The following is a 25,518-nucleotide window of genomic DNA, read 5'->3' as shown; positions in this document are numbered from 1 at the left end:
CCCACCACCTCCTTCCATGTTCTGGCAACTCTAATGCAGCCTAGCATGCTGGTTGCCACTTTAGCCACAGAAGCAGATTGGTGGCTCATGCTAAGCTTGGTGTCCACTAACACCTCAGGTCATTTTCCCACAAACTGCTTTCCAGCCACTCAGTGTCCAGCCCGTGCTGGTACATGGGGTTGTTGTCCAAAGGTGCAGAACTGGAAATTAAGTTCATGAAGTTCCTGAAGGCCTATTTCTCCAGCCTGTCCAAACCTCTCTGGATGGCAGCACTCCCATCCAATCCTTGACTTCAGTTCCATATAATTTTCAAATTTGCTATAGGTGTGGTCTGTCCCATCATCCCAGTCATTAATGAGATATTTTAATAGTACTGACTACTGGTGACTGGTCTGTAGCTGGACTCCCTGCTACCAATCAGTCTTCTGTGCACTGCTGTTCAGCCAGTTTTCAGTCCACCTTCCTATCCACTTTTCTTAGTCCAGACTTCATGAGTCTGTCCTTGAGGCTGTTATGAGAGACTGTGTCAAAAGCCTTTTTAAACTTGACATAAACTGTGTCCCCTGCTCTCCTTCATTCACCAAGCCAGTCATCCCACAGAAGGATATCAGTTTGGTTAAGCATGATTTCATATTCATTAACCCATGCTGGCAACTCCCAGAGACCTTACTGTACTTTATATTATTGGAAACAGTTTCCAGGAGGATTTGTTCCATCACCTTTCAGGGGATCAGCATGGGACTGACTGGCCTGCAGTTTCCTAGACACTCCTGCAACGTGAGGGTGACATTTGCCTTCTTCAGTCCTCAGGAACCTCCCACTCATCACCATGATTTTTCAAAAATAAAGTGGTGTGGATGCACAATGACACTATTAAGCTCTCTCTGCACTCTTCAGTTTATTCTGCATCAGGTCTCACTTTGTTTAAGTGTTCTTTAATTTGATCCTTGTTCTCTGAGCATCAAGGCTTTCCCATTCTTGATCTTTCCACTGGTCTCAGGGACCTAGGATTCCTGAATGGAATTGTACTAGCAAACTGAGGTGAAGACACTGATTACCTTAGCCTTCTTTTTTACTAGGATCCCAACCCCATTCAGCAGCAGGCTCACATTTTCCTAGTCTTCCTTTTACTGGTGAGGTGCTTGAAGCTTTGTTGTCCCCCATTTCTCTCCCGAGATTTAACTCGAGGTGGGTTTTCATTTTCCTAAGCACATCCCTCCATGCTTGGACAGTGCTTGTATATTCCTCCCTGTTCACTTATCACTGCTTCCACTTCTTGTATGCTTCCTTTTTTGTGTCCTTACTATAGTCAGGAGCTCTTTGTTCATCTGTGCAGCCTTCCTGCCACATTTGGTTATTCCTTCCGCTTGTGAAGATGAATCAACCTTGAGAATTGCTAAAAGTGAGCCAGATCTCCTGGTCCCATCTTCTCTCCATCACAGTCTCTCAAGAGATTCTTCCAAGCAGATCTCCGTAGAGGTCAAAGTTTGCTCTCTGGAGTCCAGGGATGCAATCCTTTTTGCCCTGCTCCCTTCTACCAGTAACCTGAACTCCACCATTGCAGTCACTGCAGCCAAGGTTGCCCCTGACCTGCAAATGCCTGACAGCTCTTTGCTGTCTAGAAAAACCAGGTCCAGTAAGGTGTCTTGCCTTGTTACCTTCTTCATCACCTATGTTAGGAAATTACCACACTCCAGAAGCTTCCTGCATTGGTGTGTAAGTCTCATGCCCCTTCAGCAGATACCAGGATGTTTCAAGCCTCCAATTAGAACCAGAGGTGTATCCCAATTGTTTAAAGATGACTTCATTCTCTACTTCTCCCTGATTAGGTGATCTGCGGTTGACATCCTCAGGATATTACTCATATTGGTCTGCTCAATAATCCTGACACATAAGCTCTCAGTTGGCTTATTAACTGCCCCAGTGCAGAGCTACATGTTTTCACTGATGTTTCACAGAGTTCTTTCATCTTGTCTTCCCAGCACCCATCTTTCCTGAAGAACTTCTCACTGAATCTCTGATATCAGTGAAACCACAGCCCTGCAACTGCAGATATACAGTTCCCCTGGGTTGTTCCCCCTGCTGTAATGCATTAGTGTAAAGCCACCCCTAAGAGAAAAACAGTTGTGCTGACATTCCAGAAAAGTTGAAAGCTTTCCTCATAATGCTGTGCTGCCAGCACTTCCTCATTTCTGTGCTGAGGTGGTCATGACAATTCAGTCCTGTTTGGCAGACGAATGCTGTTGGTTACAAAGTCAGTCCTGTTTACATTACTCTGCTGACATCTGTTTATATCTGACTGCCATCCTGCTCCACACCACTTCCTCCTCTGCTACCATTCCTAGTTTGATGGTCTTCAACCAGGCTGGCCAGGTTGCCTCTTGGCAGCACGACTTTTGGGTGGATCCTGCTACCTCCTAGCACACTTATCCATTCCTTCACAAGTTCTTTTCTCAAGAAAGGAGGCAACCACCTGGGTCCCTATACCTTGACCATCACTCTCAGAGTCATGCAGTCATGCTTCATAATTTCCAAGCATCCCCTGACTACACCATTGGTAGCCAACACAAAATCAGCAGTAGCAAATAGTTTTATGGCCAGAAAGCTTTAAACATCTGCCAGTAATATTCCAAATCTGAAACTCCAACAAGCAACAGATTTCACTCACTTGACAGTGAGTGGAGTCAGCAGACTGGTGCCCCCAACCCCTTGCATCAGGAAGTCTGCCACTACTACACTCAATGTCTCTCCGATGTTTCCACATAGCTAAGCATGCTGATCTGGCACCAGATGCTTCATTTTACATCATTCCATCTGAATGTTTACAGTAAATAATTTATTATCAAGTATTTTCAAACAAAACCAATTTAATTTGCTGTCACTCATCTTTCACTGCCCACAGTAACCACATTTAAAGAGCAGTTATCTTTCAAATTTAAAGAATTCCTCTCATTTTCAGAATATTATTTAAAAACAAGCACACAATCACTTCCTACTGGAATTTGACATATAAATCAGTTTTTAAAAAAATATACTTACCAGATTATCAATTTTCAGGGAATTCTTTATTTCTGCATGTATCCTTTGAAGCCTAGAATCCATTGATGTTTCTGAAGATTAAAATAGTATGAATGAATATTTGATAATAATATCAGGTTTGTTTTTGCAGAAACGATTCTACAAATATAAGCTTCACACAGAAAGCAGAAGAATACGGGCAGGTATCCTACATGCAGGTGCACAATAAATACACCATAGGGCTTACTATCAGAAATAAAGTACACAGTTTTTTTAAAACTGAACATTATTAGCAACCCACTTAGTTTTCTCCTTGGGACTTAAAACTGAAAAGAATTTTCCATTCCAATACACAGCTTTCACACTCTAATTGTGGGCTAGTTTAACAAGAAGTTTTAATAAATACTAAGAGTTACAAAGCTGGAAGACTTAAGACAGGACACTTGGATATCAATGATTTGTTTTCAGTAAACTGGTCATGATTCAAGTCCAAATCCACCCAAATAAATGTTCCCAGTACACATGCTTCAGCAGGTGCGAAAGATTAACAAACGTGGTCTACTCTAATTCACACGCCGAATGCCTGTTTGGATTTGATACGTACTCTGAACAATACTTCACACAAACAGAGTTTCCTTCAAGGCCAATCCACCTTGGATGAGTTTTTGTTTTCCCCCTGCTGTGACACTATGTTGGCTGGAGTCTATGACACTGGATTTGTACTATACTACAAATTACAGCCAGTGGTTTGGATTGCCCTCAAAGATGGGAGTACTGAAAAAGGAGTTACTTATCCCTGTGAAGGTCAGTCTGCGAGTATGGGTCAGTAGAGAAGACCACGGCAACCTGAATCTAAGCCTCCGGCTTAGTAAGAGGTAGTATCTAAACACTTTCAAGAGGTCTCTCAGAGTACAGTGTTATGAGAAGATAGAAAGGAAAAAATGATGGGAATAACTGAAGTGATTCAGTTCAAAGAGTAAAAGCTTTTGTTTCTTGCTCACAAACAGAAGAGACCAAGGCTCAAAAACTCAAATGACAGTAAAGTCAGGATAGCCAAGACCTGTTCTAATGCACTTCAGAAAGAAAGAACACAGGCAAGAAATGCACTGTTTCACAGACCTGAATGGATCAGACATCCCAGCCCACACAGCCACCCTCAGCAGTAAATTTTGCCTAAAATATAACATGACCAAGAAGTACTGTTTAGCTTCTTTAAACTAACCTCTCTTCTTCTCAATCTTCTTAACTTCTGCTTTCTTGCCTTCTTCTTTACTCTGCCTATGAAAAATGTTAAAGTGTTTTTCCAATGTCGTACACCCTGCTTTTCATACTTTTTTTTCTAATTTTTGGATGAGATGCAAAATTTTGAAGCATTATCTCAGTAAAACATTGACATGCAAGAACACAAAGAGACAAACCTGGGTTTTCAAAGGCTGAAACAAAGTAACCAAATTAATTAGCTACTGCTAATAAGATACTGCTAATAAGATACTGCTGATAAGATACTGCTGATAAATCGTCCTACTCACAGCTGCTTTTCCCTAGAAGCAGAAAATTACAGGATTTTAAAAACAAGTCACATTTCCAAACCGTATTTTTTGGGGGGTTGCATGTATAAACTGGTAAAATGGCATTGTACAGAACTAACTTTTGGAGAAGGAAAATATTTTTATGAGGATAACAAAAAGAGTAAAACTATTTGACATTTCCATGGGGAATTATGGAAAGATCAATTAATCATAATCAGTTCCTATATGACTGATTTTCTCAAATAATTAAATGTAACAGTAAACATATCTTACAAGTGACCATAAAGATATCAGTAATAATTTAAATATTCTTGAAGGAAGTAGTAATAAGGAAAAAAGATTTACTGCAAATGCATTGAAATCTCCTGGATCTTTCTCCAATTGTATCACTGAAAATAACGCTGGGGATCATGAAAAGCAAAACAAAATTTGTCTCCATCTCAGTTACAGGATGAACACAGGCAGAAATCTTTCAAACACACTTTTAAACTCCTTACTCAGAGAAGATCATGAACTCCTGTTTAGCAATTCCTCAGTCTTGTCTTACTGAGGGGTTTAAAGGCCTCATTTTAGAATTTGCATGTTTCAGCATGTCATAACTAAATGTCCTGTGACTAATTTACTTCCTGTCACAGTAATATGTAGGCCTGCATGTCTCATCTTCCATGTTTCTTTCATAATCTATCCAGTTATAGAATCAACACTTTCAAAGTACATAAAACTAGTTTGCTTCAACTGGCAGCACAATCTTAACAGCAGAGACAAACTATGGTGTAAAGCACTTTAATTAAATAAAACCTAATGAAGTAGCTACAAAGACCAGAAAATGGATACTATGCTGACAAGCAAAGTAATCAAAACACATATCAGTCTATACTATTTTTAGTCAATATTGAGTTTTGTAATATTAGTCATCAGCTATAATTAAATTCATTATGCATTCAGAATCTACTTCTCATTTATCTTACTGAAACAAAAATCTATCTACCCTCCAATGCATAAAATATGACACCTATTTAAAAGTAGAAATTTGATTATTATAACTAAATCAATATATGACTCGATTTAGTTCGATTGCAGAAATCAATCAGCATGTGTCAGAGTTAAATACTGATATATTAAGAGCTGCTAAGCTTCTAAGGACAATTTAATATCTCTGAAGTTGCTACAGGCAAGTAGAATAACTATGTTAGGTTTCCAGAGGAGTGACAGGAAGGGGAGAAAAAAAAGGGGCTGGAGGATTAAAAAAAAAAAAAAAAGACCCCCACAAAAATAGATTCTTGTTAATGAACATGAAAAAGGTAGGATTTTGTTGTTACAGGTAAAGGGGACCGTTATTCTCTTCCTTTTTCTCCAAATTTTTACCTTGTTCTCCCATTCTTCTGCCCTCCCACCAACTGTGGGGATGGGAACATCATGCCTTTGTGGTGGCAGCTTCTTCATTCATTTGCAGAAAAGCTCTTGAAAATGAGTCAGATTTCTTCCTATTGTTCCCCTCCTCCTTCCCCCCCAGTTTCTGGCAGGATCTTCTCTCCATTCTTATGCTTGATTCATTTATGCTAAATTATTTTCCAAATGCAGACTGCTCTTGGTATCACTCAACTGGCTTTGCAGTGCTAGAGTAGAATAATGCTTAATTTTTTAACTTCTTCTGTCCAACAGCGTGTACTCCAGCTGCCAGACAGAGAAGGAAATGTTGTCCAGATAACCCTATGCATTCCACATCTGATCAAAAATCCATAACCATGACTTAAGAGGTCCTACCAGTCGTCAATCTAATGTATCTAAAAATTGTAAGAAAAATACATGGCTGTCCTGAACAGTTTTTCACACTGACCCCTTTATACATGGTTATTCTTAGGTTAGTTCTAAAAAGAACCACCAGTTGTCCTCTGCTAGGGATTCCAAGTCACTGAAAGATTGACATCACTTAATTTGTATGTTCATTTCTTCCCATCCTCCCACAAAAGAACATATGGTTTAGAGGAACTTTTTACTCTCCCCTTAAAAAGAAAAAATAGAGAAACAAAAAGGCAAGGGGAGAAAAACAGAACACAGTGCAAACAAGTTCGGAAGTTTTTCAAATATTGTCCCCTCCCATTAGGTTCAAAGTATTCCTACAACTTGTGGGCATCACACGTTAAAATACACTCACGATTCAGATTCTGCCTGTTCCTCCTGTTTACGCTTTCTTTCTGTTACTTCTCTCTCATGTTGGCCTCTTACAATGCCCCTTCTGTGCGCTGCCTGAAAGCTTCTTCCTCCTTTTTTCTTCTGTTTTTATTTGGTATTTAATGGTTGGAAAGAGAAAAGCGAGATTATTAAATTATTGTTTCCGTAAACAGATAAACCTACCTACACTGAGTATCCTTCTCTGCTCCATGGAGCAACCTGACTTTGTGGAAAGGTGGCTTTGCCTGAAACTAAATATAATTTCATTAGTCTTTTCTTCCTTTTTTCTTTTTATTGGAAGGCAATGCTAAGGACTAGAAAAATGAAGACATTACAAATTGTTGGCTAGGGACAGCTTTGTACCTTTCAAAAATGTGATTTCAAGCCAAATGTTCTCCAGATGCACCCAAGGAAAACAACATCTGTGTTTCAAGGAACATAGATAAAAAAAAAAAAGAAAAGCCTTCTGACAAAATAAAGGCTACATATAAATTCTTAAAGCATCTAAGAAAAGATGCTTTTCTTAGAAAATACTGCAAGTTCCTCCAAGAATTATTTGAGGAAATTAAGTTTTGAAACTTCTGTTCTATACATCTGTAAGCCAAGTCACAGGACTCCAAACTTCACTAAGATCTAGCTTTAACTTGAAGAAAGATCTTCAGTGATACTACTTTCCTTTATAATAAGTTTGTCAGGAAAGCAAAATTATACCTTGTCCCCTTCTTGTTCTTCTTCATCTTCAGAATCAGAAGCTGATGTAGAACCCACTTTTGCAACATTTTTCCTTTTTGGTTCAGCCTCTTTCTTTCCTTCCTTTTTATCAAATTCCTTCTTTGATTTCTCCTCTTCCTTCTGACTCTCCTCATCTTTTTTCCCTTGCTTTTTGGGCTTTTCTTCTGGTCCTTTTTTCTTTGACTTCTCCTCCTCATTAACACTAAAACACAGACAGTATTTAGGCACCATGTCCACTACCTACAGCGACTTTAAAAATGACACTTTAACTCAGTAAGCTGATTTTTTTAACCACAGAATACTAAAAACTATGAAATAAATTCACTTTCAGTTAATTTAATGCCTTTTGAAAAAATACTTTGTCTCCTTCTAAAATTAAAGCCTAGTAACTGTGGGGAAAAAACCCCATACAAATAAATAATTGCATGGAGGCTCCAATGAAACTAACTTTAATATAAGTGCATAGATCCAAACCCAAGAAGTTCGTGCTCAGCAGATTCTCCACATACATATGGGTCTGCAGGACCAAGAGTGCATATACTGTAAACTAGGTTTATAAAGTACCCTTATTTAAGGTGTACATATACCAAAACTGTGCATTTGCTAATTTATAGAAAAGTAAACCAATGCCCAACTTTTCCTCGAGTTTGCAGAAGCACTAAGGACTTGACATAAGAACTGAAGATGGCAAAACCAAAATTTAGGTAACTAATAGGGTTGGAATTCCATCAGAAGAGACTTCTGAAACAAAAAATGCAAGAAAAAAAAAAATCGCTATTTCGATTTTGTGTGATCTTGTATTTTCTCTTAGTAAATATCTTTCCTCTTCACTCAGCAGGAATTTTGCGCAGAATTTACAAGTTAGGAAAGTCAAGATTTTCTGTCGCTTGTTCCAGAAATGTAGTACCTTGAGTTACTCTGTATTATAACTTACTCTGTATTATAACTACATCAACAGAAAAAGTAACTCATACTGAGCACTAATGGGGCAAAACCAGGAACTCACTGCTAACTATGAAGTCTTAACATAAGGAACAACACTGTTTACAATGAAGAAACTTTAATTTTAGAATTAAGGAAAAAACCGTAACTCACAGGTCACCCTCAGAAAGACATGATGGTTTCACCAGCTTGGGTCTCCCTCTTGGTTTTGGAACTTTTACTTCAGAAGCTAGTAGTTATACAGAAATAACAGGTTAGTCCACAGCCACCACCTACTCCTTGTCTATGTGGAAAGATTCTTACTCAACAGACATAAGCTACCCTTAAATCAAATAAGTTAAAGTGTTGGTAGTTTTTCAGCTGACTGGTAAATTAAAAACTTTGGTGTTTTTCAGCCTCAGGTTCCAACTACCAATTCTTGTGCTTTTTACAAACCATACAGTTAGATTTGTTTCACACATTGCATAACTAATACAAACAAGTCTTAAATTAGACAATGAGAAAGTCTGAAATTAGAGAAAGAATTCACTTAGTGCCCACATTAATACAGTTTGTTATCCATATTTTTAGATGTATCATGGGACTTCTATCACTCTTCATGGTAACAACCCACTGTCAGGAAGTTCTACCACCACACTATAGTGCAGATCAAAACCCTGCATTTCCTCAGACTCAGCACATTCTTAGGAGTAAGACAAACAGCATGCCTGTCATCTTGGCACTTAAATACTTCAAATGCTTTTCCAGTACCACAGTGAACATGTGGTCAGGAAACCTAACACTCACTATTTAAAGTCTTGTTGGTCTTAGCACGGAGCACTGCTTAACAAGAGATGAGGGCATCATATCAACACCAGAAAAGGCTTTATAGTACACTTTCCAAAAAGGTATTTTATTCTGGAGGCAAAAGCATCTCTTATAAATCCTTTCCTGCTCTTACAGATAGCAGTTAGCAAAAAACAGCAAAAAATGGTAAAGATAAAACCACAAATATTAAAGATGTACATTTGGTACATGTAATGAAATGACAGAGGGGCATGAATTAATATTTAAATTTCCTAACAACTCCCAAGGCAAAAGTAAATAAGTCTATTTAACTGTGTTTGCACTGTTTTTACATTGTCAGCAGATACAGAAGACTAAATTATTTGTTTCCCTGGTTAGATGCTCATACAACATACTTAACTGCTGCAAGAACTGTTTTCTCTTGTATTAGTTAACGATCAAGATAATCTGCAAGCTTACCATAAAACTTAAAATAGATCACTGCTACTTGGAAAGAAACAGTCACTATAGTGCCACCAAATGATTCTAATTATACATTTTAAAAAAGCAAGTTGTATTGTTTTTTAATTTGTCTATCAACCTACAGACTGCCTTAAACATCTTTTCAAACAAGTCTCTCCAGCTCTTAGCTTTTTTTCCTTGTCCTCAGAGCTCCACCTACAGGTTTGTTGTTCCCCCAGTTCTCTTGTGTTTTATGGATATTCTAACACAATCAAAGTAGTTTGTAGACCTTTAATGTATATAAACCTTTATGGAGCAAAAATGCAGAGAGAGCTCTTATCACATATTTATACTTTAGCAGTATTTTATGAAGAAGGTTTTTCTAAAGGTAATAATTGTGTCCAAAACCAGTCTTTAATTTCAAAGACTGAGCATTAATGCTAACAATTTAAATCCATTTATGTCCTAAATTCATCAGTTTGAGATGAGGTTCTCATTATAATCTATTAGCAAAGCCCACCTTTAGCATGAAAAAATACTCTGTAGTACTTTAGGGGAAGGAGACAACTCCCTGACTAATTCTACACAGATATTTCTGTGGTGAAAAAAATTAGATAATTCTTCTGAAGTTACCTGCTGGTCTTCCTCTTTTGGGGCTTACTTTTGGAGACAGTGGCATAGGAGCTGCTGCTGCTCCCACTGCTGCTTCCTCAGCTTCAGCTCGTTTTTCAGACTAATTTAAAGAATGAATTTCACAAGTGAAAAAAAATACATGACCCCAGTATCTCAATTACTTTCTCAAACAAAAGTTTTAAACTTCTAGAAATAAATTATTATGCTATTGGTTGTACACATGAAAAAGTTTCCAAATTCAGTAACAGATTATATTTAAGTATTACTAATTTGACCCTCTCCATACCATCACTACCTGATAAGAAATGTTTCATATAAATTCAACCAGCCCATTCATCTTCAGAACAAACTTATCTTGGTACAATAAAGCAAAAATACTTACAAGTAATCTCCTTAAGATCACCATAACAGCACACCAAAACCCAGTTTTAAGCAGGCAAGTTCATATTTCCACCTCCCAAATACTCTTCTTTTACAGTATCCCATCATCACCCAAGCTGCATCAAAGTATCAAGGCAACAGGTGGAGCTATCCAGAAAAATACCTGCTTCCAGCTCTACAGACCAATGTTATTCACCATGAAAAATTGTATGTTGGCCTGCAGCAATGGGACATAATGACCTATATCTACACAGTCATTTCAGGGGGTTGGGTTGGAAAGATGGATAGAACTTATAACAAAAGATCTCGATGAAAAGATACCTATCTCCCTGCAGAAACACTCCCTATCCATACATACAGATGAAAGATCTCAACTGGAAAAAACAGTCAAGAATTTAGCATCTTGTATGCAGGACAACGAAGAGTATAGGTACAGCATGCAATTTACCTGAGACAAACATACTAGTCACAGATTTTCCCAAATTAAAGACATCACAAAATCACAAATTTGTGAAAAAGAGGAGCATTTCAGATATTGGTTCAGTGTGATAAAGATGTTAAAACATAGACTGTTTTATTAGCAGTCTAGCAACAGTTTATATCTTATTTTTTTCTTACTTGTAATAGTTTTTTTGGGAAAGATGGGAACTCCATATTCCACATCAAGTTCAAACAGAATTAAGACTTGTAAAACACACTCTGGGAAAACTTTCATTTCCACAAATCTTTCTGACATTTAAAAAAGGGGAGAAGGGTGTCAAGCACTTCAACTTATGCATAATCTGTCATTAAAGAAAATAACATTCAGTATTATCACAGCTGAAAAATTCCGGTAAGGGAACTAATTAAATGTGTTGTTACCTTTCTTTTTCTTCCTCTTCTAGCAACTTTAGTAATAGAAGCATCATTTGTTTTCACCACATCCTGTGAAGATTAAAAACAGTCCAAAGAGTCTTAACAAAACAAAGATATATATTGAGATTATTCTAAGTATTTTTCACAACTGAAACCTCTAGTACATAGTTTAAACAAGAATCCTGTAACGTACATGAAGACACTTCCTGCTTTTAAATTATTAAAATCATGATTATGGTTTTAAACTGAATAAGGGTAGGTTTAGATTAGATATTAGATAGAAATTCTTTACTGTAAGGGTGGTGAAGCACTGGAACAGGTTGCCCAAAGAAGCTATGGATGCACCATCCCTGGAAGTGCTCAAGGCCAGGTTGGACAGGGCTTTGAACAACCTGTTCTAGTGGAAGATGTGCCTGCCCATGGCAGTGCGATCGGAACCAGATGATCTTTAAGGTCCCTTCCAACTCAAACCATTCTATGATTATCTGGTACTCAGGACTTTTTCCTGAAAGATAAAAAAATAAACTAAGTACTAAATAATATTCTGTTCTAAATAAAGGTATGTAGTGATGTTTCAGTCTGTCTGAAGTCTTTATTTAGTCCTCAAAAAAAGTACATTTGCAATACAGAGTAAGTGATAAAACCCACGGTGTTCTACCAGTTTTAATTCAACTCATAGAAAAGTCAGACTAAGTTTCCCCTCTGAAGAAAACTACAGTTCCTGGGAGCTTCAATGAGAGGTCTAAACATGAGTGAACACACAGAAAGTTTTATATAATTAAACAACTCCTGAGACTGTCACAGTAGTAATAACTATAGTGTCTGAATACTCAGTAATAGATTTACACCAATCAACATATTAAGATCTTTACTGGTACACAGAAAAAGCTCTAACATACTTCTTTAATGTTTTTGTCTGAAGGCGGATCATCTTCCTTTGAAGTATCCATCTCCTTTTCTTCTGTTTCAGCTTCCGTAGGTAAGTTATTATCCCCCTTAGGGGATAACTGCAAAGGGAGTCAACACGGGGTAAGAAAAAATGCATTAGGAGTATTTTACAGTGAAAAGAGAACATGCAAATTACTATCAGGATGTTCTTCACTTTAAATAGTTTAAGAAGGTAGTGTACTGGAACACTTCCTCCTGCAGCATCTCTCTTACAAGGAAAGGCTGAGGGAGCTGGGCCTGTTCAGTCTTGACAAGAGACAACTGAGAGGGGACCTCATCAATGTCTCTAAGTATCTGAAAAGAGGGTGTCAAGAGGATGGAGCCATGCTCTTCCAGGTGGTGCCAAGCAATAGGATAAGAGGCAATGGGCAGAAACTGATGCACAGGAAGTTCCATCTGTACATGAGGAAGAATTTTACTGTGAGGGTGACCATGCACTGGACCAGATAGCTTAGGGAGGTTGTGAAGTCTCCCTCACTGGAGATAATTAAGAACCATCTAAATGTAATTCTGTTCCAAATGCTGTAGGATGACCCTGCTTAAGCAGAGGGTGGGACCAGATGACCCACTGTGGTTCCTTCCAACCTGACACATTCTGTCATTCTGTGTTGAATAACCCTTTGTCTAGTTCAGCCCACCTGTTGTGGCCATACCTCCCACGTGTTCTTGTGAACCTGCTTGGCAAAAACTAAAACAGCGTGTTATTGTTGTTATATAATAATATAATATATCATAATAATAATATATTATAATAACAGTGTGTTATTATTGTCATACTAAATCAAAAATACAGTATTGCCCCAGCTACTAAGAAGAAAACTAACTCCATCCCAGCCAAAACCAGGACAAGTAGTAAACAGACCACAAACAGGTTGTTTCAGCATTTATAGATTGTAATTTCTGCCTTTTTTCCTGTTTTGTTGGGGTTTTTAAACCTTAAAAATACTAGGTTTTGTTTCAGGTAAGCAGTTAAGTCTTGAAAAAATCAAGTGTTCATAATAATTTACTTGAAAATAATCAACATTTCCTTGCTACCTATGTATCTGTGTGTTTTTAAGATTTTCAGTTCTTTCAACTTGAATACTAGTGCCTTATCCCACTTGCAAGCCCTTCTTTTGCAATTCCTTTTTAAAGTAGCTAGTTTTTAAGATCTCAACATTAAACAAAGCAACTATCACACAATATTCCTAATTACCTGAACACATGTAATATCACTGAATCTTTTTACAGAATACAATTTTAAGACAGAAGAATTATTGGCTCTCTAAAACCAGAGGAAACTAGAGCACAAGGACTGGTTAACAGAATTTTATAGCTTTATTACTATAAAAAGAGAAGAAATTTGCTCCATATTTTGCCTTAAGCTGATTGGGACTAATTACAGAAATCTAGGTAAAAGGACCCGTTCAGGATCTTCCACTCCATCTTCATGTTTAAATTGCTCTTACATCTTCCTGTTTCTCTTCCACACTACCAGCACTAAACAGCCTAAAAGCACTTTTCATGAGAAACATGAAGCTTAAGTCATTGGCATCCCCACTAGCACATATTGCTTGAGGCATAAATTCACAGTGAAGCAAACTGATTAATCAGCCCAGTTTAAAAAAAGTTTCCCCCTTGCAGTAGCAAATACTAAGAACAAATGCTTTTATCAGCAGCGTGCATGGGCAAGAACAGCATTGGTTTACTAACACTGTCAGCAAATTATGTGTTGAAGAGTGCTCCTAAGGTATAGTAGATAGAACCCAAATCACCCTTAACTTCTGCATGTGGAAGTAGTAAATAAGGAACTCTAGACAGTAACAAGTTGGGAGAAATAATCCATCAATAACCCTGTAGTCTCCAACTCATCAAAACAACTCTCAACATTATCTTATCAGTATACTACCAGTAGACTAACTTTTTTCCTCCAATCAGAGGACTTTTTTATTCTTGAATAAACAAGCCATTACAGCTACTGGACACTAACCCCAGAGAAGGAACACCTGCTATGTGTTTGACACACTGTAAATTGCTCAGTTGCTGCTATGAATCAATATTAAAGGATGGCCAACAACACTTACAGAAAAACTACATTAAAATCTGTGTAAATAATCAAAATGAAAACAGGTAGAATAAAGGCAAGTCTATTCAAAACAGACTGTTATTTAAGTTAATGGCACCACTTATCGTGTAGAGTAGTAATTTCCAAAAATTAGTTAGAAATAAATGAGATACGATAAATGTACTAGTCCCACCTGCATCACAATTTTTCTCACTTTAGGATTCTATTCTTCTTAAAAACACTGAGAAGAGTTGACAAAACCCAACATCTCTTCCATGCCATATGAAAAATTCTCCCATATGGATGTAACAAAACACTCAAGAATAGAGAAAGTTCAAAGTAGTGTACTACACTAGTATTATTAATTGTACAGTATGCAAGGAGGCTTCACCTCCTACAGTACAAACTACATATAGCATCAGTAAGCTGAAACAATGATGTTTCAGGCAGAAAAACATTTTTCTTTTTAGTATGAATACAATATATTTTAAAAGAATTAAATCTTGTTTTGGAAGGATTCTAAGGTATGCAGACATTTACAAAGTGAAGAAGTTGAACTCTGTATAAACTACTGTATACTGATGACTCACAGATACTTTTATGACTCAAGAGTTGAACTGATACAGCTATGAAATCATCTATATTTTGATTATTTGATTAAGAGTATGGCCAAATTCAAACTGATTCTTATAATCTGTTCTGGCAAACACAATGAAGTACCCTTTCAGCCATGACAGACCCTAATGATCTGTTTGGCTTTTCAACAAAAGCCATCATAATTTTAAGTGACAGTCATACCTGTCTATGGTACTAAAAATTCTTCAAAAACTCAAAACCAGAAACTTTAAGCTAATTCTTGGTGATCAGTTCCAACTTCTCCTGCCCAGGAAGTACCATATGAATTTAATTCATTATTATTTAGAAATATAGGCTGGTAAGAAAATTAATTTTCAAAAACACATATAGTACCATAAAAGGAATACAGAAAGACAAAAATATTACTGTAAGTATATCTGAAAAGAAATAAATGCAAGACAGTTACAACAGTAAGCCACTATTAGTTTAAAATATTTAGGTAAAAACTTGGCAATAAAAATGTTTCTGGCAGAATAAAGCAGAAATTCAGTCACTTACTTTTGGGACAGAACACTTTTTTTTTTTGGCTCCTGCTTTTTCTTCACTCCCTTCAGCAGACTCCTGACTGCTTTCTTCAACAGTTTCATTGATAGGAGTGTTAATGGTTGGATGGGGCTTCAATATAACAAAAACATCAAAAATGATGTTTAATTTAAATTGCAACTTCCTTATTAAACTTTCAAGCTCTAATGCTGTAACAACTTATTTCCACATTACTAATACTGCAATAGAGGGTTTTTCTTATGTGTAATATACCTGAAAGGTAAAAAATTTTAAAAGTTTGTTTTGATCGAATACAGCTTCTGATGCAACTGTAAAGAAGTACATTTTTTAATAATCTACTGATTCTAAGTAAGCCAACTACCCATTCCTAAAACGTAAGCAGAAAATATTACAGCAAGGTAATTACAGAATTAAAGTTAAAACCACAGAAACAGAGGAGATAAGGCCTAAAATACTCCTTTTTATTCAATTACATTGTTTATGGCTTTCTCCCTCTTACATATTAGCTGCTTCAAACAAAGCAGGCATTTTTAATTTTTCCCCCATTGAGGATGTGGGTTTGGGTTTAAGCAGAAGCCACAGGCTCCTTTTTCCAACTCCCTTACTAGCAGTTACAAGAAACATCTGCAAAGTATAAATACTGCTCTCAGAACATTCCAGTTCTGGGAATCAAACAGAAAATATGGGGCTCTCAGAAGGCCATACTAAAACTATGCCCCGTAAAAGGACAGAAAAACTATGAACAGAATTGCAAGGGAATCCCCCTCCTTTTATTATCTTGCATCCAGAACAAAAACTCGTTTCTGCCAACATCTTCATTCCCCTCTGACCATACCCACTACTTGTCTAAACACAAAATTATCTACTCATTCTGAATTTTTAAGCTCTGACACCTACTGTGTTTCCTGCTACTGTCCAGTAACTGTGTTTCACTTAGCTCTAAGAATATTTCTTAAAATCAAAGAATTGGATGCAGATAAAACAAAGAGATCGAGGAATGTCTTAAGATACATTAATCTCCAAGACCTCACCTAAAAAGTTGTCCATTCACCTATGCACTGAATACCAGAACACATTAGCAGGCCATAGTGCACTATTCTACTTTAAAATGCTACTGGGAAAACAGTGTATTTACTCATCAGTGTCTACATTACCTTTCCTCTCAGTTTTCATAAGCAACTACTTGTCTTCACTTTTGAGATCCCTCGCTGCCTACACTGATTGCTCATGCTCTGCAACAGCGGGCAGGTGCTGGTGACATGGGTGGAACACAGTCTGAGCTGGCCTGGGTAACTGGCTGGCAAGGGGTGAACTGACCCACCCAACACCCCACCTCACCTGGGAGCACATGGTAACTCCACCCAAGTGGCAAATGAGAAGAAGATGGATGAGACAGAGGGATGCTCATGCACAGAACAATATGCATGCACAGGGCACGAGGGACTCCAGGGAAAAAGAGATGCTACATCATGATGGTGGTAAGTGAAGGCACACAAGGCATTGCTCAAGCCAAGCTCCAGCCCAGAGGGGCTGCCTGAAGTTGAGGAGTACAAGTAGTGCAGATAGCTTATGCCACTGCAGATTGAACTGTGGGTGGCAGGAGCACGAGGCAAGAGACCTTGAACTGGCTCCGACCCCTTACATAATGAAGTGCACAGGGACCTGTGGCACCAGCCAGGTGACCAGACACTCAGAGATACAACAGGAGACAAGGACTCAGCTAGAAGACTCCGCACTTCCAGGCTTAGCCTGTAAGGGTATAAATATCCAGGGCTTCATTTGTTTGGGGTCCCTCCCAGGAAGCACCCAACTCTATTTTTCTGTGGTTGCACCATGATTAAATTATTTTAAGGATCCAGACGTCTGAGACTCTGCTAAAGGAAATCAAGGGTTGAGACAAAAAGAAAACCTGTCTGACTGTGTGAGCGTGGGGTGTGCAGGGAGTTGACAGAGCACCTGTCGGATCACTGGAGCTTTCTGCTGCTCAGGTGGTGTGAGTGTGAGTGCCAGGGCGGAAAAAACTAAATCATTAGTGTTATCAAGAGGATTCTTACACTAAATGCAAAATACAGCACTGCACCAGCTACTAAGAAGAAATCTAATTCTATTCCAGGCGAAACCAGGCCATTACAATCAAGCTCACTTAAACATGCATTCCCCCTTAAGTTCATCAGGGCTGAACAGTCCCAGCCCTCTGAGCCTCACAGCAGAGATGCTTCAGTCCATCATCTTCATGGGTTTCTCTGTCCAGTATGTCTATGTTCCTCTTGTACTGAGTAGCCCACAACTGGATACAGGACTCCATCCCTACTTAGAAAAATTTCTTTTTCCAGTAATTTTAAGGCTCACTTATAGGAGATTTTAAATAAAACCTGTGGAACAAAAAGCTTTTTTTTTTCCTTTTAAGTAAAAATTGCAAAGAATAACCCAATGGCTCTAGATAGAATCTGACAAAGAAAGACGCTGTGAAAAGTGCTACTGCTGAAGCTGAAGAATCTGAATGGAACTCAAAAGGTAAAAGGACCACCCCATGGAAAAGCTGCTACACTAAGAAAACAGTCTGCACATATCTCTTGGCAGCATGTTACGTTATTTCTATTTGGACACGTATTTAGGAATGTCTGAGACGCTACTGGAAGCACTGCTTTATGGAAGTGACTGATTCCTGTAGTGAACAAAACATTAGACAAACCTGTTACTGTTGAATACTTATACCCAGATATTCATTTAGTTAGAATGACTGGTAACATACAAGTTACAGTTCACAACTGCCTCAGCCACCCACGAGCATTTCTTAATTGTCACAATGAGGACAGAGAGAAGATACAACTTGTATCTTATGGCAGAGTCATAGTTTGAAATTGTCCCCCGCTCCGAGAGTTTGGGGGGGCTCAGAGGTGATTTGGTGCCAGGGCAGCGTTCCCTGGAGAGCCAATCACCGTCCCTTTTGAGCTTCTGCTCAAAACCATATATACACAGCACCAGAAGCAGTTGGCAGCGTTGTGCTGTTGGTGTCTGCTGCGTGTAGGTGCAGAAGGCGAGGGTGCGGCTGGGCTCCTTCCTTCCCCCCTCTGGGGGGGCAGAGGGGAGCCCTGCGGCCCCACCAGCTCTGCCTAGGCCAGAGTTGGAGGCAGCATTGAAGTGAGTGTTTGTGAGGCTTGAAAGTTTCTCTCCGGTGTTAGTATAAATTGCGGGAAAGGGTGGGGGAGCCTGAAAACTGGATTTTAGATTTCTAATGTGGCTCAAACTGCTACAGGTAGCAGAAAAAAATCTGTCCCTTATGATTACAGTCCTTCTCACTGTCATGAGGGGATTAGCATCTCCCCATATCCTGAACCAAAAAACTGTACATCTGGAATACATCAGCTCTCAACAACACTTCAGAAACTCCTTAATCTTTATCCATGTTCTCTTTCAAACTAGAAACACAGTAACTTGGGATATCTTATGAAGCAGCAATTAACTGCTGCTGAAATGGCAACCTGGCATGTGTAAGTGCAGCAAATAAAAGATAATTCTTTTTCTTATTACTGCAGTATTGCCTAGAAGACCCAGTATGTGATCAGGGTCAGTGTACATCCAGTGTGCATAACAAAACTAAGAGCTCACAGAATGTTCAGAGAAGGTAGGCAAAGACAAAACTAGCAAGGCAATTTCTTTGTCTTCAGATCAAATTTGGGTCTTTTTATGGGTAGCATTGCACAACTCAGTCTAAGCTTGGAAGACTTACCAAGAGGTAAGAAATGAGGAACTACTGACGGACAAAAATTGAATAAAGTCATGCGACAGGGGGTAAAAAGCAGACATCACATTGCTTCCAACTGCTAGAATGAAAATACTGCACACTAGGAAAGGATGTACTGAAATCTTACAAGGATACTTGTGGAGAAAGGTACTTGGTTTTAGAATACAGAGACAAATAAAGTGACCAAGATTTCAAAAAAACACCGCTTTTCAAGCACAGTTCCAAAAATAAGTATCTCAGGAATACATATAGTTGTAAGTATGTTTATGTACATAGTTAAAAGTAAAACCTGAGGTGCACTGTAAAAAGTGTTAAACTTTTAGCCTTGTGCTCCAAAACTGTCAACATGATCTCTCATGAGCTTACTATGCTAAGCGGATAGCCCAAACCACCACACTCCATCTGAACAAACCCCATCTCTTTATGCTATCAATACTAGACACCAATTAAAAAAAATTAAAAATTTTAAAATATACGAAAATTAGTCTAACTTGCAGTTAAGTAAGAGCAATAATTTATAACCCTACAGCAGGAAAGCACTTATTGCCTTTCTCCCTTCCCACAAAAGCAACAAAGATTTGCAGCCTCTGCATAACTTACCTGCTGATGAGAGAATTTCACTTTGGGATTATTGTCAATTTCCCACAACCCTTCATTAAAACCCTTTCTTTTATTTGGTTTGCCATATTTATCTTTATTTTCTGAGTAAGGGAATATGTCCTTTGGTCCCAAAAATGCCCTTAAGGAGAGAAAGAACAAAATTCACATTTTCAATGGTTAGTCTTTTCAAAGAAGTATCGACCAAATGTTATTAAGATATTAAATTCATCACTACTGTAACAACTATTCTGCTACATAAACATCCTCAGTTTTTTAAACTTTCACTTTCAACAGCCCAAGGTTTCCCTTACTGCCACCACACATATATAGACTTCCCTCCTTCCCAGAGTGTTGAGCGTCTAAGCGAGAAGTGGTCAATGCTGCATCTTAAGATTGCAGCTGACAGGTCAACCACCTACTGTGAACCAGATCAACTAAAAACCATCTAGCTTACAAACAAACAGAAAGAGCAATTGCTTCCTTAGGAGAAAAAAAAAAATCAGGCTTAAGTGTGAGGAATAAAGAATCCTTGAATCTGGACAACGAAAAGCAAGAGCACAAGCTAAAGGAGATGAAATGGTTTCAACATTTCAAAATTATTAAATTAAAAATAAGTTAAAATTTAAAGCTTAAGAATATGGTTTGGGGCGTGAAAAAACACCACCTGAATACACTGACTGCCCACATCTTTTCAAGAATGCTATGCAATTCAGCATTAATTCAGTAGTTTTCTAGAGGGTAACAGGACCTCATAACTTGATTCATGAAAGTTAAATAATAAAAACTTTAAGGTGTTTCTTATTTTAAGCTTCTCCACACGCCATTTTCTTCATGAAGTAAACATGAAAACGATTTTACGTAATATACTCTTGTAGTAGAGGTCTTGATGCTCCCTGGGTATCTTTCAGACAAAGACAGACTCCTGCACAGCGCTATCCCTATTGTAAGCTAACGAATGATTTTACCTATTAGCTTTTCTCATATGATAAAGTCACAGTATCCACTACTAGCTTCCCAGAGTCAGACTTCAGAAAACAAGGTACCATGTTACTGAGAACCAATTTTCTGGTTCAAGCTGAAGAACAAAGACTATTTAATTCCTGCTCTCCCTTCACGACCTTTCGAAGTAAGGATTTCACCATAGCAATCCATATGCTGCTACCAGAAAAAGACCACCCTTTGGTGGTACCTTCTGAATTTCACTCTTTGCCTAGATATAGCTTTGTCCGATTGCAAATATATGAGATCCAACTATTTGAAAAGTTGCAGGTATTTGCTTTCTAAAGTATTGGAAGAGTTAATTAAGTACTTTTAAGCTCCACTCCACTATTTCCTTCATCATCCTTAAAAAAAAGAGCTACTTGAGACTTACACCCTACTAAACAAAGGAGAAAAAAAAAGAACATCTCATAGAAAGCTTAAACATTTTCACTCCGACAGTAAACACTCACCTATGTGCACAAGGTATTAAGTAAGCCACTGTCAGAACAGACTGCAAATCACCTACCTCTTGGTAAGAGACAGAGACAATTCAGCCAGTGTGGGAAATGTGCACCTGCAAAGCCTATTTACCCAGACCAAAAAAGATGGGGAGGAAGACAAAGAGAAACCGGAAGGGCAAAAAACTGGAAAAACACTGCCTCCCTTCTTCCCTGTCCTTTTTCCAAAGTCTGTAAGCCTCTACCCATATTGATCAGACATTGAAAAACATCTGAAACCAGCTGCTGTGAAAATGTCATGGTGCTGACTGGGTTGCTGTAGTTAAATCCCCATATACCAAAAAAGAAAAAGAAACAAGAAAATTGAATGAAGAGAGATTATCCTAATACACAGGCTCCAGAAACTAGAGTTCAGTGTGACCTTCTCTCTGTGACCAAATAAAATTTGCACTGATGTGTTTCCTGGCACAACATATTCAAATGAAGCTTTTATTAAAATACTGTTTATTTTATTACTCTCCCCAAGCAGCACAACAGTTGGGTTTTTTTGAAAAAATTATGAGAAAACAAAGAAAAAAGTACAAGATTATACTTGTTTGCAGTAATCTGCAAAACTGAATTAATATTATTCCTAAAAGTCAAGTAAGAATTACCCCCAAAGCAGTCTTGTTTTCCTTTTTCCCCACAGTTCCGTTTTTGTGTTGTAGCTATCCACTTTTTAGCATAATCAAACTAATTTTGTGGATTTTCAGAGTTGCCACTACTTACAGTAAGCTGAACTGTATATGTACAGCCTACTAACATGCTGGAGGTACAGAGTGTCTAACTTTGCACAGGTGTGTAAGAATTAACTGTGAGAAGCACAGCAGAGAACAAGTTTACCAAATTTACTTTATTTCTCAGAAAAAGTACAGAAAATTGTTAACTCGATGTAATTCCTGATGGATCACTAAGTCACTATTTACAACTACAAACCTAAACAAAACATGGAATATCATTCTCCAATTTTACCTGATCTGTTCCTTCCTATTGTTACTTACAGGTACCTGCTGTAAGCAGTAAGTGAAAAAAAGAAGTATAAGAGCTTCACCTGCTACCACTTTACAGAGCACTAGGTAAACAAACATGCTTAACAAACATCAGGAGACAGCTGGGTCATGGAACACCCTGTACATTACTATATGTATGAAATGAAGGCAAGAAGTTTCTCTTTATTCTAAGGATCTCTGAAATGCAGCAAACTGGAACCCACAGCCTAACAAAAAACAATCGCAGTAAAACTTTATTTTGTAACCATATCAATGAGTGAGGACTAGACATTTCAAATTTACTCACGTAAAGTACAAAAAAAACCCCAGTCACCAAACCTTCCAAACCCGCACATCTCTCAGGAGCCTAAGCTAAATCTGAAGTTGGCCATGATGCCTCACAAAATTTGCAAAGATATTTTTAAAGCTTTAGATAAGGAGTTCTGTCTCCCTTATATTCAACCTGTATTCCTAAACTTACAACTGCACAAAGCCTCAGTGCAATACAGAATGACACACATATTATCAGGAACAGAATCAAAGCAGTATCACGTTTCAGTGGCAAAAAAAAAAAAACTAAGAAAAAAAGGCAACCTGCCACATTGTTTAAAATGGTAATTAAAAAAATGGACAAGACAAACCTCGCTACATTGAATCAAATTCCAGGAACCCCTCTTTACTCACAAAACCACACATACACACAAACCACAACCAAACTAAAAACATTAAAGTCATCAAACGATCTACTGAAAGATGAGACCACTTAAAAAACAAAACCATACGGGCCAAGCATATAGAAATATTTTTCATCAGAAAAATCACTTCTTAAAAAAAAGAACAAAGTAATAAGTGATGTCAAGAGAGTAAGGGATGATTATTCTTTAATTCAACTTCTTGTCTAAGCGTGGCTTACTAAAAGATAGATGCAAACTACTAGATTAAGGTAATTTCAATAAATTTAATAAAATGAAGAGAAAAAAGCAAGGTCTTGCCACAAAACGGAAGAAATGGGAATACTTGTATACACAACTTTTATCTCTGACCTTCCATTTTATTAAGAAAAACAGAAGAATTAAAAGCACACCAGTACAGGTTTTAGTTTAGGATTTTTTTAAAATAACTCAACAAATGGAGCACTGAACCTGACGTTATAGATCTACACTAACACAACCAGTCATGCTACAAAGTAACACAATACCTTTCAAAAAGACAGAACTGCATAAATCCCAGCATATTAACAATCAAATTCAGCAGTGGAAGACATACAGTCCCTCAAAGCAAATGCTGAGAGTCCCCAGAGATCAGTATTTTGCTGGCTGACAGGTGTAAAGCTAACTGCACTTCCTCATTTTTCTCTATAGATCTCATAAAAAATAACAACACCCACAATCCAAAACCTCTCTAGAAAAAAAAAACACAACAAAACCAACCCCAATATATGATCATCTGTGTGTTTCTCAAATTTTGACTACTTCGCCGTTCTCAGCCTTATTTCACTTTCTTTCAGAATATATTATTGAGCATTTTGAGGATATATAGGACTATAATTAAAACTCATTACTGAAAAAGGAAAAAACCCATCAGTCATACTACTGTGCGTATGATTTTTTTCCTTCTGATTAACAAAGTGTACACGGTATGCTTATGGTCTACTGTTCACTTGAACAGTTTAAGCAAATGTTAGAGAAGCATGTCTTGACAAAAGAGATTAATTTAGGAAGAGCTGGTCTGTTAATTAATACAACAGTTAAAAATACATTACATTCAGAGAAGATGATAACTTCTTGTCACTACATTTTAGAATGAAAAAAATATGCCCCTAAATATAAAGGACTTACGTCTCATGGGTGCCAAAAAAGAAAATAGGCATTTTATTCATAGGAGGTTTTACTGCTCCATCAGGAACTTCATCCACCTAAGGAAAACACAGACCATAATTCAAGTCAAATAACAGTTAAGAACTGTCTGGGGGAAATAAGTAAAAGCATTCAGCATTAAACAGGAATAAAAAAGCTTCTTTACAGAGAAGTAAAGTAGGTCTTGAGAGCTCTTTTTAGATGTATGTTAAAAAAATACAGCAGAATCAAAAACAGTATTAGCAACAATTGAAAATGACAACACTTCTAATTTACAGCAACACTCTTCATATGACTACTTCTTTTGAAGGGAGAGATATGATGCGCTACAGGTAAAAAGCACAACTCAATTCCATACATGTACCTCCCTTCCTTAAGCAAAAGCAACAGAAAGACTTCCCACCCTTATGCTGACTTGATAACTTGCTGAAGTTCAAGTACTACCAAAAGCATAATAAACTTTAAAAAAACCCCAAACAACTCCTAAGTCAGCATCTTAGCTAAATACTGTTTTAGCTACATTTCCACAGCCATCAAATGACCCACAGCAGTCCCAGAACCTGGCATGCCTCTTCCATGGGTGCAAGGAGAGCCTACTAAAGGACTGGACAAGCTACTACATAAACTTAGCCTATTTAACAGGAAGCATGGTAAAAATAGCTGACTTAGGAGTAACACTGTCAGAACTTCGTATTTTCCTTTAGCCAAAGAAGAGTAGTTATCTGGGAACAGTATTTTTGCAGTTAGGGGCCTGCACGGCTCCAGCATCACACTACCATAGAGAGGTCTTCATTCCTGAAAGCCGAGTTACACAAATTAGGACAACTAATCACTACTGAACAGGGCTACTTGTTCGCAGTAGTACTTGTTAGGGGCCTGCAGTGTGACTGAGAAGCCGCTTCCACTCTCGGAAGTACGGCCGTGCCCTCACTCAGAGGAGGGAGGCTGGAGGCCGGAGGCCCTGTCCCGCACAGGTGTGTGAGCGCATCCCGCACAGAACAGAGGAGGGCGACGAGGGGGAGTCTTACCCGGGCCGGCCAATGCGGATAACCTTTCATCTTGGCAAAGATCAGGTCTCCAGGTTTGAAATCTCGACTCATGTTTTCTCACCGACGTGCCGCCCTGTCACCGCCAGGCGAGCGGGCCAAGGAAGAGCTCTGCGCCTAGAGCACCCGTCGAGGCTCTGCCGGCCGCCCGAGGTGCCCCTCGCTGCCGGGATAAACACACAG

The 25,518-nt window shown here is 38.1% G+C and overlaps 1 protein-coding gene across 3 annotated transcripts in view; it reads right to left on the bottom strand.

Annotated features, from left to right (window-relative positions):
- The window catches only part of PSIP1 (PC4 and SFRS1 interacting protein 1), a 34,592-nt gene extending 9,076 nt beyond the window's left edge, over positions 1 to 25,516 (bottom strand). Inside the window, exons 1-12 of one of the 3 annotated variants that reach the window (XM_029959000.1) lie at positions 25,318 to 25,516; positions 24,272 to 24,348; positions 19,967 to 20,105; positions 15,616 to 15,732; positions 12,389 to 12,496; positions 11,496 to 11,558; positions 10,254 to 10,353; positions 8,547 to 8,622; positions 7,431 to 7,653; positions 6,703 to 6,821; positions 4,241 to 4,296; positions 3,040 to 3,110 (exon numbers count right to left, since the gene is read on the bottom strand). In XM_029959000.1, coding sequence (XP_029814860.1) covers positions 3,040 to 3,110; positions 4,241 to 4,296; positions 6,703 to 6,821; positions 7,431 to 7,653; positions 8,547 to 8,622; positions 10,254 to 10,353; positions 11,496 to 11,558; positions 12,389 to 12,496; positions 15,616 to 15,732; positions 19,967 to 20,105; positions 24,272 to 24,348; positions 25,318 to 25,389 — 1,221 coding nt within the window. In that variant the 5' untranslated portion in view covers positions 25,390 to 25,516. Of the gene's footprint in view, positions 1 to 3,039; positions 3,111 to 4,240; positions 4,297 to 5,890; positions 5,985 to 6,048; positions 6,164 to 6,702; positions 6,822 to 7,430; positions 7,654 to 8,546; positions 8,623 to 10,253; positions 10,354 to 11,495; positions 11,559 to 12,388; positions 12,497 to 15,615; positions 15,733 to 19,966; positions 20,106 to 24,271; positions 24,349 to 25,317 lie in introns of those variants that run through there. The other 2 variants (XM_029959001.1, XM_029959002.1) reach the window with 2 other exon arrangements.
- Positions 25,517 to 25,518: the final 2 nt, after the last annotated feature.

This window comes from Manacus vitellinus, unplaced genomic scaffold (assembly GCF_001715985.3).
Source record: "Manacus vitellinus isolate BGI_N305 unplaced genomic scaffold, ASM171598v3 scaffold_18_pilon, whole genome shotgun sequence".
Lineage (NCBI taxonomy): Eukaryota > Metazoa > Chordata > Aves > Passeriformes > Pipridae > Manacus > Manacus vitellinus.
Note: the sequence above shows the minus strand (reverse complement) of the source record. Positions and strands in the feature narration are given on the sequence as shown.